General features: G+C 36.8%; 1 protein-coding gene and 1 long non-coding RNA gene across 3 annotated transcripts; one reads left to right on the forward strand and one right to left on the reverse strand.

The window, feature by feature from the left end:
* Positions 1-930: 930 nt before the first annotated feature.
* LOC116023456 (rop guanine nucleotide exchange factor 12-like) lies at positions 931-6,028 on the forward strand. The gene is made up of 7 exons (XM_031264457.1): positions 931-1,468; positions 1,807-1,923; positions 2,060-2,214; positions 2,636-2,710; positions 2,800-3,066; positions 3,915-4,235; positions 5,318-6,028. Exons 1-7 carry the CDS (start codon positions 1,312-1,314, stop codon positions 5,705-5,707), a joined length of 1,482 nt encoding a protein of 493 aa, XP_031120317.1. The 5' UTR covers positions 931-1,311; the 3' UTR covers positions 5,708-6,028.
* A 7,740-nt stretch (positions 6,029-13,768) lies between these two features.
* On the reverse strand, positions 13,769-16,460 carry LOC115996718. 2 transcript variants are annotated; one of them, XR_004093663.1, is made up of 7 exons: positions 16,111-16,460; positions 15,917-16,004; positions 15,625-15,730; positions 15,277-15,364; positions 14,909-14,973; positions 14,650-14,705; positions 13,769-14,023 (listed from the first exon to the last, which is right to left on the reverse strand). It is a non-coding gene; the product is annotated as an uncharacterized LOC115996718 (long non-coding RNA). The 2 variants fall into 2 exon arrangements; XR_004093662.1 differs by having other exon boundaries at positions 15,277-15,730.
* Positions 16,461-17,381: the final 921 nt, after the last annotated feature.

Raw genomic sequence — 17,381 nt, forward strand, 5'->3', positions numbered from 1 at the left:
CTCTGGATGAGACCAATTTACCTTTGTCTAAAACAAAATTTTGCTAGAAAAAGTATTAGAAAGACTAAAAAGTATTCACAATTTAGTAGTCTTGGGTAGTGTTTAAAGACAAAAATGATAATTTCATACTAGATGTGAAATTGCCACAAAAAACAAGGAATCTCATTTGGAATTAACTATATTAATTTCAACCAATTCAATTCAATGAATTTCGTATATCATTAAAAATAAATGAAATGTTAAAATTTGATTACTTTTATACCAAGTAAAGTGATATTCCGGAAACATGCAATCATATCTCTTTGATTAACGAAAAAGTCTATAATCACTACTCGAATGTGCGCTGTTTTGAGTGAAGTTCGCCTTGTAACCCTGACTAGCGTGCAAAGGACAACAAGAAAATAAACAACAAATTATACTATGGCTTATGATTAACATTGAAAGGTGGATCACTGACAAATATTCATTTTTTAGTATAAATATTCATTTTTATATTCTGAAATTCATTTTTAGGTAATAAACAAATAATAAACCTTCAGTACACCAATATTTAGAAAATGAACTTTCAATATATTAAAAATGAATGTTTAGTATACTAAAAATGAACTTATATGTCAAGTGATTCACCTTATGATGTTGACCATAATCCAGTGTATAATTATTGAAAATAAACTAGTCTAGATTCTCATAACTGATTTTAGTCATTATTATCAACAAAAAAAAGGGGTTGAAATGACAAAAATTGTCCTTGCTTGTAGGAATTAGAGTTAGTTGTTCAATGTATGTATTCCCGGGCTTTTTGCTAGTGTTAGAAAATAAACCATCCATTCTCCAAACACAAGCATGCATGCATGTCACCCCGGCCTCATCCCATAGTCCCAACAAGGGGCACATCAGAAACTTCAAAAACTAAAAACAGAAATCCCCAAAAAAAAAAAAAAACAAAACCTAAAAATTTTATAATCTCCCTACCTGTTCCAAACCAAGGGAAATTAATCATCTGAAAACCCCTTTCACCATTTCTCCAAATCATTATCAATTTCTTGATTCGAGCCGAGGGGTTTTCTTCATTTTATTTTCTTCCTCCAATAATCCGTCGTCACAATATGACAATATATTATCATATGATGATTACCTGCATTTTTGCATTGCATTGCTGATTCCCCATATATTGATTCTGGTGTTCAAGAGTAGTTAGTTCATAGAGGTAATTAATAAGAAGTTGAAATAGGTGCCAAACTCAAGGCTAAGATTAAGAAACTCAAGGCAAAGATTCAGAAACTCAAGCACATATATTCCAAGCTTAAGAAGATGTTAGAGAATGAGAAAGGCAGAGAAGATTTAGAACATCATCAGAATGATATCAGCATTCATCATGGGGATAAGGGCCCCACTCCCTCCTCCACCAATGATGAACATGTATCTGTGGCTCCTCCTCCCCAGAAAGAAGTTAGACAACCACCTTCAGGTTATCCAATACTCATCATTGCTTTTTTTCTTAGCTGGAAATCGATAAACCGGCTCAATAAAACTGAAAAAGTTTAGGGTTAGGGCTAAAAAAATTTAAGCCCATTAAAAATTAACTTGAAATTGATAAGTCTGATGGCCCAGACTAGCACGAAACCTAAAAGGCTGGCCCGATTGACATCCCTACCTACAACATCAGATTTTGCCTAGTCGCGTGTATAGAGTTTGACTCTTACTCGGAGAAATTGTGACCCAGAGCTATGATAAATTTTTAACTTAAGCATGTTTTGAGCTAGGATTCTGATGAACTTTTGTGTGTGTGTGTGGATGGATTCTTAGATATGGACATGATGAAAGAAAGGTTTTCTAAGCTGCTTCTGGGGGAGGACATGTCAGGAGGAGGGAAGGGTGTTTCATCAGCTCTGGCCTTATCAAATGCCATCACAAATCTAGCTGGTAATTAATCTTTTTCTTTCTGCAGATAAATATTCATGAATATAATGTTGATTGGTATCATGAAATTGCTATAACTACTCTTCTTTTTGATTGATTGATTGATTGTTCCATTTCATTTGCTGGGATTCTTGTTTAGCTTCTGTTTTTGGAGAACAATCCAAGTTACAACCCATGGCTCCAGACAGGAAGGCAAGGTGGAAGAAGGAAGTAGATTGGCTATTATCTGTCACAGATTACATTGTTGAGCTTGTTCCTGCTGAACAAAAAGGAAAGGATGGAAAAATCATGGAGGTAACATAAGGTCACAAGTTCAATTCTACGGAGCAGCCTATTAGCCTTTTTTATTCAAGTCGGTCAGCTATAGACAATTTAGATTGTTTTACCTCTTTGTGGTCCTTTGTCAACTAAGGTTACAAGACATGATTTACCCGTACCCATTCTCGAGTCTACGTGTTTCCCTAGTTACTGAAAACATTATATTACATTATTCATTGTAAGGTTACAAGTTCAATTTCCGGGAGTGGTATATTGGTCTTCTTAGTTTGATAGCGCGTCAATTATTTACCTCCTTGTAGACCTAGAATCACAAGACAAGATTTACTTATTCGCAGAGTTTTCGAATTTCCTTAGTTACTCAAAACATGATTCATTATAATTATAATATCAATTCTTATATGGTTGACACGCATTTTCATGTGGGTCTGAATGGCAGATAATGGTGACACAAAAGAGAAGGGACCTTCTGATGAACATACCTGCACTAAAGAAGCTTGATACCATGCTCCTAGTAAGAAACCTGAAATTCCTTCAATTCGATCGTATCCAATAATATATATATATATAATCCGACCATGATATGACAAAAAAAAAAAACAGGACTGCCTAGACAACTGCAAAGACCAGAACGAATTCTGGTATGTGTCGAAAGACGCGGATGAGTCAGAGAAAGGTGTGCAGAAGAATGCGAAATGGTGGCTTCCCACAGTTAAGGTTCCGCCGAATGGGCTGTCTGAAGCATCCCGGAAATGGCTGCAGTATCAGAAGGACTGCGTCAATCAAGTCCTCAAAGCTTCCATGGCCATCAATGCACAGATTTTGTCAGAGATGGAGATCCCAGAAAGCTACATTGAATCACTCCCAAAGGTAAACCTAATAATGCATTTATTAAATGTTGAAGTTTTCCACTTTTGATCCAATGACTATAAGACCATTTCCACTTTTGGTTCCAACTCTTTTATATTTCATCCTAGGGTCTAATTTTCAGTTACTATAACCAAATTTCAGACAAATGACTTATCTTGAATGACAAAATTATCACTTCCAATTTATTTTCCTAGAAGTTTAAGAAAAAATGGAGTTTATTTATTTATTTAAATTTCAATTATGATCCCACGACTATGGTATTCATTCCAAATTAGGTCTTGACTATCAAAATTTTTAATTTTGGTGTATGATTATTCAATTGCTTCAACATTTGGTCCCTCGTCCAATTTGTAGGCCATGCCAACCTAAGTCCCAGTCAAGCTGTAAAGTATCTATCCGAAAAGTAAAAACAAGGTATCGAAAAGTCAAGAGTTGTGTTTTGTGTTTTTTTCCAATTTAGGTTGGTTGGCAAGTTGAATGAGAGACCAAATGTGGGAGCAATCGTATAGTCATGCACCAAATTGAAAATCTTGATAATGTGGGACCTTATTTGGAAGGGTATCATAGTCCGACTAAAAGTGAAACATTTTAAAAATAAAAAAATGACATTTTTACCCTTTAAAATAATCTATCTGTGATCAATAAAAAATGACTAAATGTGACAAGGATTTGAAATTCGTAAAATCAAATATAGTGGAAATTGTCCCATAGTGTGTGTGTATGTATGTGTGTGTGTGTATATATATATATATATATATAATACTCCTGCCATGCATCATGCATTGATGCATGCAAATTAAAGATAAAATTTTCGTGATAGATGTGTGGTTTGTAACTTTGTACTGTAGAATGGTAGATCAAGTCTGGGGGATTATATCTACAAGAGCATAACAGTGGAGTTTTTCGACCCGGAACAATTCCTGTCGACGATGGACCTGTCATCTGAGCACAAGATTCTTGATCTGAAGAACAAAATAGAGGCGTCTATAGTGATCTGGAAGAGGAAGATGAACCAGAAAGAGGTGAAGTCTTCGTGGTCTTCAGGTGTAAGTTTGGAGAAGAGAGAACAGTTTGAGGAGAGAGCAGAGACGATCTTACTCCTCCTCAAGCATCGTTTCCCAGGCCTCCCTCAATCCTCCCTGGACATCAGTAAAATCCAGTACAACAAAGTAAGTGCATCTATCCCCTTTTTTTTTTTTTTTGGGTTTGGAATAATGCTCAAATAAGCCACTCAAGTACATATAAATATGTAATCTAGTCATTGAACTTTAAAAAATTACAATTAAATCATTGAACAAATTAAAATTATGCAATTAAACTGAAACGGACATGTTCCACCGGTTATTGCTGGCATAACGGTTAATTAAGCAAAATAATTAATTTTAAAATTTTAAAATAATTTTAAAATTAAAAATTAAGAATTTAAAAAACAAACAAACAAACATTTGTCTCCATGCCGGAGAAGGAAGGTCCTTCGTCTTCGTCTCTAGCTGAAGATGAATGCGGGGTTGGGTTGGGGGTATGTTTTTTTCTTTTTAATTTAAATTTAAACTCAATTGATTTTAAAATTTTAAAAATAAAAAATAACAAACATGTCAGTAATAAATAGTCAAACATGTCAATTTTTGTTTAATTGTATACTTTTAGATTCTTCATGGATCAAATTGTAGTTTTTTTTCAAGTTCATGGCCTATTTGAGTATTATTCTTTTTTTTTTTTATGACAGGAGAAACTCGCACCCACTATTCAAGGGTGCACACTAAGTAAACTCGTCTTGTGATCCTAATCAAAAAATGATCACAAGGAAATAAATTAGCCATAACTTACTAACTGAAACCAATAAGCCTTTGCTCTTACCAGGAATCGAATTTGGAACCTTGTGGTTATCAAACCAACAATTTGACCAACTTGGCCGAGGTTGTCCCCAATTTTTTTTTTTGGTCCCACAATTATGAACAATCATTTCTACATTTGGTTCTTAACTATTAATTATTTTCGCATTTCGTTACATTTGGTCTCTCTGACCTAGTTTTCAGTAGTCTGTGATCAAATTTTAAGCGACTTATCTTAAAGAGCAAAATTGTCATTTTCCGTCACCCAGTATAAAAGAAAAGAAAATATACTCTTGTTCAAATTAAACTAGACTACAAGAAGTATAAAGAAAAGAAAATATACTCTTGTTCAAATTAAAGTTTTATTAGTTGAATGAAATGACATTATTTTTGAGTTGTAATATGGTTGGTTGGTTTAGGACGTGGGGCATTCTTGCCTGGAGAGCTACTCGAGGGTACTAGAAAGCCTTGCCAACACAGTAATGTCCCGCATTGAGGATGTCCTGTACGCTGATTCTCTCACACAAGAGCCACCCCCCTCGGAATGCGGCAACCCGGATTCCTTAGAAGACGCGGCAGAAGACGCAGGGATGGGGGACACCAACTCAATGACATTGCTTGATTTCATGGGCTGGAACCTCGAATCAGGAGGCGGAGACGCAGAAACCAAGAACAACAATTCCTTAGACTCCAACGAGGAAACTGACGACAAATCTCCCATGACAAAACCCCTAACCGCTAACTCAAAAAAGATTTCCTACGTTGACAAGATCGAAGGTGGCATGGTTAGTCCCACAGCACGCCATTAAAACAGAGAGCGGGAGATCGAGATATCTCCCAAAGAAACAATGAACTAATGACTTATTTGTATGTATGTATATGTATAGTATAGACAGGTTAACCGACCAAGTGTAAATACTCCAAAACCCTTTTTAAGGAGTTATTGGATTAATTAGTTAGTGATTTATTGTAACTGTTCGTTGGAGCTCCCATACACAACCATCGTGGATAGGGAAGTTCAAAACACATTATTATTATTAATTATTGTTATTGTTTATTTATTTATTGTATATGATTAATTCAAGAAGACCTTTATATATTCTTGGATTTTATATAATTCCCTTCATTAATTATCATTCCAACTTCATGCCATTCATCTACATCACCATTTTTAAGCTTCATTATAAAACCCTATATATGTTCCTAAGAAAATACAAACTTTTCTGATGTTGTGTAGACACTATAGTGAAACGTGTTGCGGTATAATCTTTGATTTATGAAAAAGTCTGTTGTCATTGTCTGAAAGTGCGCTCTAACCCTAGCTAGCAAAGAACCATAAGGAGGGTGACCCTAGTCGACAACAAATCATAGTGAGGTAAATTAGTTTAAGTTCTTCATAGCGGATGACTGGATTAGACTAAAAAAGCCAATCAACAACTCTAATAAAAAGTCAAACTTGAACCCCGTCATGTGTAGCAGGAAAGGGAAACAAAAAATGGGATAATAAAAAAATATAAGAAAGAAAACATGTAAATATATATTTTTTAAAGGGTATTATTGTAAATATTTTAATTTCTTAATCATGCATAAATATTAAGGAGTAATTAATTATTTACTATTAATTTCATGATTGAAAACATTACACATTTACACTAATAAATAAAAGTTGTGCACCAAATTACTAATAAATATTAAATACTAATTAATTACTACAAGGTGAATTATATTTAAAATAAAAAGCACAATGTTTAAACTTCAAATGCTTTTAAACTTATACAATTAAACATTATAATATCTTAATATTTGCATAACATAATTCAAAGAAAGGTGAATGTCTTTTCTCCTTTAGCCCACTTCTTAGGTACACATAGATGTTTCCAAGATTGTTGGAGGATGATAGGAACGAAGCTGCTGAGAAAGGTGACAAGTGAGAAGGGTGTTAATGTCTTTTCTCCTTTAGTCCATTATAACTGCAATCTCTTGTTGCTGTATATATACTGTACTTCCCACTAGCTTCTTATTCATTCATTCACTCTGTAATCTTCCATTGCAACTAATACAACATTTCATAGTTCTGTTTCCCTCTTGCTGTGAGTGTGATCAAATCCAACAAAGATTTCCAATGAATTCCCCTATTCGATCTTCCACATCCGCTCCACAGCTCCACCAAAAAGAATTCATAATAGATTCAATTTCCTTAATGAGCCCTATGGGTAGGAGGAAAACCCCCATGGCATATGAAGGGAGAGCCTGAACAACAATTTTCAATAGGATTTCTCTACCTACACTAGAAAGGAATCTATGGTTCCATCCTTGTATACGGTTGACTATTCTTTGTTTGATGAAGCTCAAGATTTCTTTCTTATTTTTGCCAATTATCATGGGGAGTCCCAAGTAATTCCCATTTCCATCACTGCTTTTGACTCCCATAATTTCCTCCATTGTTTCCTTCACTTCATCATTCACATTTCTGCTGTAACTTAGGGAAGATTTGTCCATATTTATACACTGACCAGAAGCCACAGAGTAATCACTGAGGAAATGTTTTAAATTTGAAGCCTCTTGAGCATTTGCCTTAAAGTAAATATAACTGTCGCCTGCAAAGAACAAATGGCTAATAGGTGGTGCATTCCTAGCAACTTTTATACCATGTAGTTTACCCATTTGTTCATAGCTTCTAATCATAGAGCTGAAACCCTCCGCAACAATAATGAATAGATAAGGGGAAATAGGATCACCTTGCCGAATTCCTCTTTCTGGTTTGATTGGCCCTATCTCATCATTTTTATTGATCGAGAACGAAGTAGTCCATTGTGGTCACACATTCCATCACAAGATTCACCCAACATTCTTCAAAGCCTAGTTTTAGCATTATTCCACGCAAAAGAGGCCATTCCAATCTGTCATATGCTTTGCTGATGTCAAGCTTCAACGTTGCATATCCTTCACGACCTTGAGTTTTCCTTTTTGGGAAGTGTTGCATTTCAAAGGCCACCATAATATTATATGTTATCAATCTTCCTGGCACAAAAGCACTTTGATTATTTGAGATAATATCTTCAAGAAGAACTTTTATCCTGTTTGCCATTGCCTTAGCAAGAATTTTGTAAGCCATTGTACACAATGTTATCGGTCTAAGATCAGCCATGATTTTCGGAGCAGACTCTTATCAGGATGCATTCCGAACATTGCCTTTTTAATCTCATCTCTAGAGAATCTCCTCAAAAGAGCTATATTCTGATTGTTGGTGATTTTTGGATTAAGGCAGTTTATCACAGGTGATTGTTCACCAACAAAACTAGTAAAGAGCTTAGTAAAATAGTCTCTCATAAGATCATTTAACTCAGCCCCTTGATTGATCCAGACTCCGTTCTGATCTCGAAGCTTTGTGATATAATTATTCCTTCTTCTCTGTTTAACAGCATTGTGGAAAAATCTGGTGTTGTTGTCTCCTCCTTGGTACCAAAACAGTTTCGCTTGTTGCTTCCAAAATTTATTCTATTTATTTAGAAGCCTTATGTATTCCTTTTGAGCTTTCAAGAATTCCAAAACTCCTTGACTATCAGTTCTAGACCTTAAACGCCCAAGTTGAGATCGGAGGTGGTCAATTTGAGGTTGTAGATTTTTGTTGAAGTCCTTACCCCACTTCTAGATTTCTTGGCTACATACTTCAAACCGGTCGCAGAGATTAAGACCCACTGATATTTCCAAACTTCGAGACATAATCTCCCGGCATCGAGTTTTCTTTAACCAACAATTCTCAAATTTGAATTTCCTATGTTTCCTTACTCTAACCGAAGACAACGGCCATAGAGCAAGCGGGAGATAATCGCTGCAAGCTGCTTCAAAGGATTCTGCCCTAGCTTCGCTAAAGAGATCCAACCACTGGTTGTTTACAAGGATGCGATCAAGTTTTTCACGGACCCAATTCACGGTGCCTCTTCCTTTTTCCCAAGTATATTGATAACCCTTGAACTCAAAATTCCTAAGACCACTGTAGTTGATAGCTTCACTAAAACCTTGGATGAGCCATTGAGGGTGCTGAATTCTGCCCAGTTTCTCACTTTGGTGTAGGAGGTCATTAAAATCTCCCATTAGAATCCAAGGTAGAGTGTACTGGTCCGACAGGTGCTTTAGAAGATTCCATGAGTTTTTCCTTCTGATTCTCTCCGGGCAACCATAGAAGCCAGTGAAACGCCAGGGGGGAATAGAAGTTTCTGATTTAATGGATGCATCAATGTGGTTTCTAGAGAAACTAAGAATATCCAATTCCACTTCTTTTTTCCAGATGATTGCTAATCCACCACTTAAGCCAACACTATCCACTGTAAATAGAGTCTCAAAACCCAAGGTAACTCTTATCTTCTCCATGGCAGCTGAATTGTTGCGGGGGTTGTCGAGCCCCCGACAATTCCAGGAGATAATACTCATTGGTTAGGATAGAAATGTAGAGGTTGGCGGATAGTAGTTATAAATGCAGGATACAAAAAAAAAAGATGATAAAAGATATGTAAAAACAGAAGCAAAGGAAAAGCTTGTTACATGAACAAGAGGGATTAGTTTGTTACTTGAACCAGGGGGGATTTCATCAGGAAGAAACAGACAAGATGCTGCAGAAGTCCTAACAAAGCTATTTTCCAGTAAAAGTTCTCAACTGAAACTGCTAGACTCGGATGGGGAATTGACCTCCAAACGACCGAAGACGCCGAACGGAAACTACATCTCTACTATCATCAGCAAGGGGAGATTGACTAGACACGAAGCTCCTTTAGACGGATTTACATTCCGGTATGTCGGTGGCGGAAACAGATGGCGGACTCCGGTAGAGCAGAGTTGGTTAGGCAGCGATGGGAGAAAAATAGAACTCGGCTGCTATGACTCCGGCTAATAGGGTTCGGCTGTATTCAGTTTTTGGATGCAACCGGAGAAGTCATTATAGCTTACATTTAACTCATCGGAGGAAGTTGCTTCAGGCGGACGGCGGCGAGGGAGGGAGGGAGGGAGTATCACGGTAGCGACGACTCTAGGCTCAAGAAACCAACAGTGGCACAAGGCTCAAGAGAGAGAATTCTCAACACTAAATCCATTTTTTTGTGAAGTTATTCTCAATTTTGCCTTATATATGTTTCTTTAATTTTCCTTCTCAACTACCATATATGCTTGCTTTAGAGTCACATTAAATCCTTCATCATGGTTTAATTACTTTATATGTGAAGTGTTTCATCTTCTGAAATTATGTAATGCAGATATGAACCAATTTAAAGTGCCAAAATAAGTACACAACTGAATTTGTTAACGCAGTTGGAGAACACCTCCTAATCTGTGGGACCACGCCCAAAACTTTTTCACTAAAGCTCAACCCGATGGTTTTTACAATTACAAGGTTAAATGAATTACAAAACTAGGTCTACCACCTATTTAAACATTAACCTTATAAAACAACTTTATGAAAAAGTTACACGTACAGTTTGAACTAATTCTACCAATTAAACAAACTGTAACCAACCTTGATTTTAACACAACTTGTACTGATATTACTTGGAGCTGATTTCTCCGGATTGTACACCAATCTTTCCCAGTAATTGAAGTTTCTTCGCAGCACCTTTCAGGCTATATATATGTATATTATTGTCTCTGAAACTTCAATTGTATTCCTTGTGCGATAGCCTATTTATAGTGTTGGATCCATAGCATTGAATCCTTGATTTTTGGAAGCATGAAGCCACGCTGCCATGTTCTCATGTATTCATGTATTCCTTTTTCCTTTCTGAACTCTTGTTGCGCCACATGCTAGACATATATTAATTTCCTATTTGCTCTTCATTTATCCACTTTCACACATACACAATTTTGCATGCATTTCCCATACACATCACACGTACACAATTTTGAATGCATTTCCCATACACATTTTATTTATATTTTATATCATAGGTTTGTGTTTGATATTTCATGCCAATCCACTTGCATTATTTAGAGTAATGGACCTACGTATAATTAATATACTAACAATCTCCCCCTTTGGCATAGGATAATCAAACACATACGTTGTAGTTCTCCTCCTCAATTTATAGTTCTCCCCCTCAACATATAGTTCTCCCCCTTTTGAGAAATCATTGCCAAAGGCAATAACGTAATCAGTAGGAAGCACAGATGAGTACATAAATCCAACCAATAACATGCAACCAATAAAATGTAGATTGGTCTAGGAATATGATAGAGGCGTTGTAGGGATGAGACTATAGCATTTAATCGCACTGGAAAGCTTTCACACCAGAAAACTCGAAGGTCCTTTGGAGCCTAAGAAGTACTGGGTAGCCCTCTTCCAGTGAGGCATAGTAATTATACACTAGAAAGCTTTCACGCCGGGCTGTTCTAAGGATCTTTTCAAACCAAAGCAGTCACCGGGTAGCCATCTTCTAGGTATGCAAGTTCTGGGAAGACATATGCAAAGATTTATAATAATGTAACAACCAGAACAGTGTAGGAGGTAAACTGAGTGGCGAGAGTTGCACAATAGCCAATATGACTGATAACAGGCAATTTTTATTTGGAATTTGGAAGAAGTAAGTAGAAACAGGCTCCAAGGAATATGAGCAGAGTGCAACAGAACGAATCTACACAATATTAATCACATGCACTAGATGAATTATTTGCAAACATCAATGCTACTACTAAAGAACGATATTACCGTATGGCCGATGATTAGGAGTGCGGGGACTGGTCTGAGGAAGAACTCGCAGACTCGGAAGCAATAGCTTTGTCATTCGGAGACTGGCCATCACTCTCGATGGTACCAAAACCTTTTAACTTCAATAGCAGACTTCGGACTTGAAGTTCCCTATCAACCAAATCCTTACGCAGAGTAGAGATCAAGCAAAGTTCTTTTTCTAGAAACTCAATAGCGAGCTCCCCACAATTTACCGAAGACGATGGTCCTGCAGTAACAGCATTTCTGGACAGACCTAGGTCATCAAAGTGTGAACTAGAAAGGAGCCATTGATCAAACTTAATGGGCACAGGATGGGCTTCAAAGTATTCAGAGGTATGCTTCTAAAATCCTTGCATGTCAAGTAGACCGTAAATCGAATTAGGTAGAACCAGGTCCTTTTTACTAGCTTTGCCATTTCGAGCATCAACAATTTGGTCAAACAAAAGCAGACCGAGATCGAAGCTGACACCGGTGTCAATTTTAAATAGAAGAGCAACCATCTTTTTAGTGACATATTTGTGGTTCGTGGAGGACATCCAATTTGAAAACGCAATCTTGTGCAGAAATGCAAAGAAGGAAGTCAAATCTGAAGCCTTAATGGAGTCTTTTGACACCCAATACGTAGCATGACCACCTGTCAACCGTCTGGTTATTTCATGCAAGTCTTTATCAAAGTAGTCAGCATAGCCCGGGAGTCCATAGTAAGCATTAATTATCCGTGGACTGAATTCATAAAAACGACCCCGTACATACGCTAATCTGGCATTGGTCAATTCAAGCACTAAGTTTGTATAAAACTCAAAGACAACATCCCGGACAACCCGCTCCACCTTGGTAACAATTTTAAATAATTTTGCGGTCTTAAGGGTCTCGACAAAGTCAGTGCGAGAGCCAAAACTGTCAATATCCAACCTCCGTTGGTGGATAAAATTTCTGGCAGAGAATGTCTCCAACAGGAAATTTAATGAGGAACAATAAAAACTGTAGGAGAAGGCACAAAAAACCTTGTGCGACACTGCGACGTATTGTGGACATCTATGGAATCACCGACACTTTCATCAAACTGTTCCACTGGTTCATCGGAGTCGGAGCGACGAGAGGGAGGCTTCACGGGTGATGAAGAGGAGGACCGAGGTGAGGCCCGACGGGGAGCCGTGTGCGGCTGCGGAGTGTGGAGTCCGACTGGTGAACGGTAGCCAGCCGGCGGCGGCGTGGCAGCACGGTGGTTTCGGTGAGGTGGCATTGCGATTCGTAGGAGCAGGTTGAAGCCGACAGAGGAGGGTGGCTGAGCGTTGCGGGGCAGGAGGGATTCCGCGGTGGAGCGTTGCAGCGTGAGAGAGTGCGAAGGAGCGGAGGGGTTTTTTGCGGCAGAATCGGGGACGTGAACAGGTTGGTGGTGGCTGAGGCTGGGTGTGTGAGGGCATGGCGGTGTCGGCTGGGGTTGGTTGGCGAGGTGGAATCCGACGAAGAAGGGTGGTGGCGTGTTGTTCGTTGCTGTGTAGGAGGGAGGTGGCTGAGGCAGGAGGTGATCGACGGTGGCTGTGGAGTGTCGGCGGAGGTGTGTTGCGTGATCGGTGAGGTAGGGAGGTGGCAGGTTGGAGGTTGGTCGGTGGCTGGCTATGGTGTGTTGGCGGCGGTGCGTTGTGCGCTGCTGTGTAGTATCACTACACCAAAAAGGTTATTTAGAGGCGGTTAATTTATTATTTAGAGGCGGTTTACAACCGCCACTAAGTTGTTTAGAGGCGGTTCTTCAACCGTGTCTAAATAGTGTGTCGCGGAGGATTTAGAGGCGGTTTTAGACAAGTGTGGGAATTCTTGACCAGCATTGCATTTAGCGGCGATTTTATTACCGCCTCTAAAAGTGATGTATTTTACCTTTGCTTTTAGCGGCAGTTTCAAACCGCCTCTAAATATATCTATTTATTTGTTCATTTAAATCTTAGTGTCGGTTATTAAGTGTCGCCAAATATTTATCTTTATTTATTTTTAAAAATTCTAGTGGCGTTTATTAAGTGTCGCTGACTATTTATCTTTATTTATTTTTTAAAATATTAGAGGCGGTTATTTTAAGTGTCGCTAAATTATTTTTTGTTTTCATAATTAAGTGTCGCTAAATAATTATTATTTAATTATATTTCTTCAAAAATCTTCATATTCAAATGTGTATTGCAATCATAAATAAACTCTATGTAACATTCAAATAATAACATTCAATAATATTCGATAATACTAATTAATAGCTACTAATATTTGATAACAAGTGATTTTTTAGCACATTATTCAATAGTATTTTTTATAACAAGTGATCCCTGCAAAAACACAAACTCCGCACATGACCAGTAGGCTACAAATAGGAGGCTGTCTTTGAGCTCCAAGCCTGCTACTCTGAACATTAGATGTGCAGCAACCAAACCTGCCAAAACACCAAGTAATAAAAATAAATACTCTCTAATACATGAAATAACTTCAGCATAAATTTGAGTTCTTGGTTACATTTAATTTGGATGGAATATATATATATATATATATATATTGCTAGACGAGCAACATTTTCCTTTTTGGCATATTCCAAGGAATTGAAGAAAATCCTAAGTTTCTTCAAAGTAAATACTCTCCTTAGCCTAAACATTCAGTCTCTCCATTCCACTTCTACCTTAGCACCCTTATGTTTCTAACTATCCATTTCACATTGCACGCAGCCGTGGAATCTAAAATAGATAAGAATGCCAAAATCATAGTAGCCATCACAAAATCTTCCACAAATATGTTATTGCTTGCTTGTATAATGATCTTATGTCTGTTCCATATGAATGAGTAAATCCTTGGGTGTTTTATGTCACTAATGACTCTAAAATTACATTATTAGCTTCACAAGTAGAGTATTTCACAAATGAAAAGAATCAATCTTACCTGATGATTTGGAGAACCATGGCTTCACAACCAAATTAACACCAATTAAGCTAAATAGTTAATACACAAACACAGAGCAAAATTCAGCTACATAGCTAATACACAAACACAGAGCAAAATAATACAAACCAAGTTCATTTTGTTGCTTGAATGAACTCTTCGCCATCCCGTCTAATTACTGCAACCTAAAAAGTTGAAAATCTTTTCATTAATTTCGAGTACCCAAACACAATCATAATGCTTCTAAACAAATTCATAACAGCAGCAAAGAGAACGAAGCACTAAACTTAGGTCTCTTGTAATTTCGGTATAAATTACATCTAAGTTTTGGGTTATCTAAGAAAATCTCAACAATCAATCAATGGAAAATACAAAAAGTATAACCAACCTAGAATGATCTGGTTGGAAGTAGATTATTTTTAGAATCGAGTGAGTTCTTGTACTCTAGCATACCTACACATCACATGAAAAAACAAATTTCAATTTGAGTTCAGATCAAGGGTTAGTGATCTCAAATATCATATGTGCTTACTGCCTTGACCGGCAAAAGGTTACATTATATTCCTATGTGGGAACCACATTTAGAAGGCAAATTTTATTTTATTTAAAACTCTTGTAGTTATGTATTCAAGATCTTTTCATCCCACAACAATATTCTCTACCTTGTAACCAAACTCAACAAGAAATTCTAAGACCTTACTACCAAAATCAATTACAACATTCCCTTTCAAACTGTTGAAAACATAAAGTACTAACCTTTTATAGGGAAAATGGAACATTCCCTTTAAATTTCAAGGGCAAAGGCAACCTTTTATATCAAGAAACATCACATGCTCAATCACACCTGCAACACTCAATGCAAACAACTTACAATAGAGAATACTTGTCACTTGAAAGATAAAATGCAAATGCTCACACAAACAGCTAACTTGATATATTTAATGAGGCCATGCAAAATATTTATTCTCTATTTCCTGTTCACAGTGCATAACTGCATAAGACAAACAATTTAGAACCTCAAAACTCAAAAGACTCCAATTAATCTATATCAGTTAACCCTTAATGACATCAATAAATGCAGATTAGTGATCAAGATTCCTCTACCAATCCCATTGATGAAAGATACCCACTGGTCTTCAATCTTGTCAAGAAGCCTCTCCCTAATCTTCTTCCTTATAGTTATCACTACCCTCACATCCATGCAGAGGAACTGCAATTCAAAATTTTAGAGATTGGTCAATTGACAGTCACAATTTCAACTAAGTAACAAGACTAACAAGCAAATCCTGGGCCGTTCTTTCCCCATATAATAAAAAATTACAACTAAAATAAGCTCAGCAAATTCATTTGAATCATCATCTCAAAGACTCATTAATTTCAATTTTAACCTACTGACCATCATCAAACTGATTCTTCTTCGGTGTTGCAGGTGGATGCTGAATCCTAGGCGGACCTCTCCCCATCTTCTTATCTTTCAGCCTCACCTATACAAATTCACACACAAATATTTATTTATACAGTAACAATATATTGAATTGGGTTCATACAAGATGCATGAGTACATTTATAATCCAAAATTCTTTCACATACTTGCCCTCCAAGGTCCCAAAATACAAGTTTTGAATTTGGAACTTCAAGTCTTCAACACAGCCGATATTTATTCCGATAGTTGGAACAATGTGATCAAGTAGAACGCCTAATGTTTTGCCCTAGAAAAATTAGGGAAATTAAAGCAAAAACAAAATTCAGGGTGAACACGGTGGCAATTGGCGAGGCAGAGGTGGTGGCGATGCAGAGGCGCCACCGCACCATCGATTGATGTCTGGACCGGAGCAAGCCTGGTGGCGAGTGGTGGGTGATGGCGAGGAGCCGAGGCCGCGAGGCAGAGGCGTAGAGCTCAAGCGTTTTGCGATTTTGGGGAGCAAATCAAATGAAATCACTTTTTTCTAAATACATTTAGCATTAACAATTAACAATAAATATTAATAATGGTAGAATTTTAGTGGTGGTTATAATGAACCACCACAAGTAATTGCCACTAACAATTAATTATTTAGGTTTTCATATTAAATTAGCTGTGGTTTTTATAACCGCCTCANTTTTTATAACCGCCTCAAAATAGTCATTTAGAGGCGGTTATATATAATTGCCGCTAAGTATATGTCGCTAAACGATCAATTTGTTGTAGTGTATGCGTAGGCTGCTGATGTCGATTAGTTCCAAATAAAATTCCTAAAAGCAAGGAAAGACAAACAGAAGTGGACTGCAACTGAACTGAAGGAATTTGAATTTCAGTTGAATAAAGCGGTGGAATAGTTCGCCAAAAAGAATTAGACAAAAGATGATTAGGAATTAACAAGAAAAAATAAGTTTTCTAAAAAATGTAGCATAATAAAAAAACGTATATTGAATAGGATAACATAAAAAATATACTATAAACTAAAACCTATTTTAAAAAAAATATAGATAATTTAAAAACAAGGCTAAGAGAGAAAAACAATTACACTTTGTTAGAGCACATAAATTAAAAAAAATTGTTAAAAAAAATAATAGATGTCACACAAATATAAGAGAAGTTAGGTGAAAACAGACAAACCAAGCGAAAAACAAATTAAGGTAAGGTTTGAAAAAGTACATAAACCAAGATAAAAATGTACACACCGAAACTTGCAGAAAAAATGTCCCCCCCCCCCCCTTTTATTATTATTATTTTGATAAAAATAATTAAAATTACAATAGTGTACACAAACCATTGTGCCGTAACTCTTCAAATTTGTTCCCATCAAGTGCCTTAGTAAGGATGTCTGCAATCTGATTCCCTGTAGACACGTATTCTAAACACACAGCGTTATCTTCTACCA

Source organism: Ipomoea triloba, chromosome 1 (genome assembly GCF_003576645.1).
Source record: "Ipomoea triloba cultivar NCNSP0323 chromosome 1, ASM357664v1".
NCBI lineage: Eukaryota > Viridiplantae > Streptophyta > Magnoliopsida > Solanales > Convolvulaceae > Ipomoea > Ipomoea triloba.

Bases quoted from the DNA above. Each gene is read 5' to 3' on its own strand.
- LOC116023456 (XM_031264457.1), top strand. From the start codon at position 1,312: ATGTTAGAGAATGAGAAAGGCAGAGAAGATTTAGAACATCATCAGAAT. The intron at 1,469-1,806 runs GTTATCCAATAC...ATGGATTCTTAG, and splicing joins AGTTAGACAACCACCTTCAG to ATATGGACATGATGAAAGAA. The intron at 1,924-2,059 runs GTAATTAATCTT...ATTCTTGTTTAG, and splicing joins TGCCATCACAAATCTAGCTG to CTTCTGTTTTTGGAGAACAA.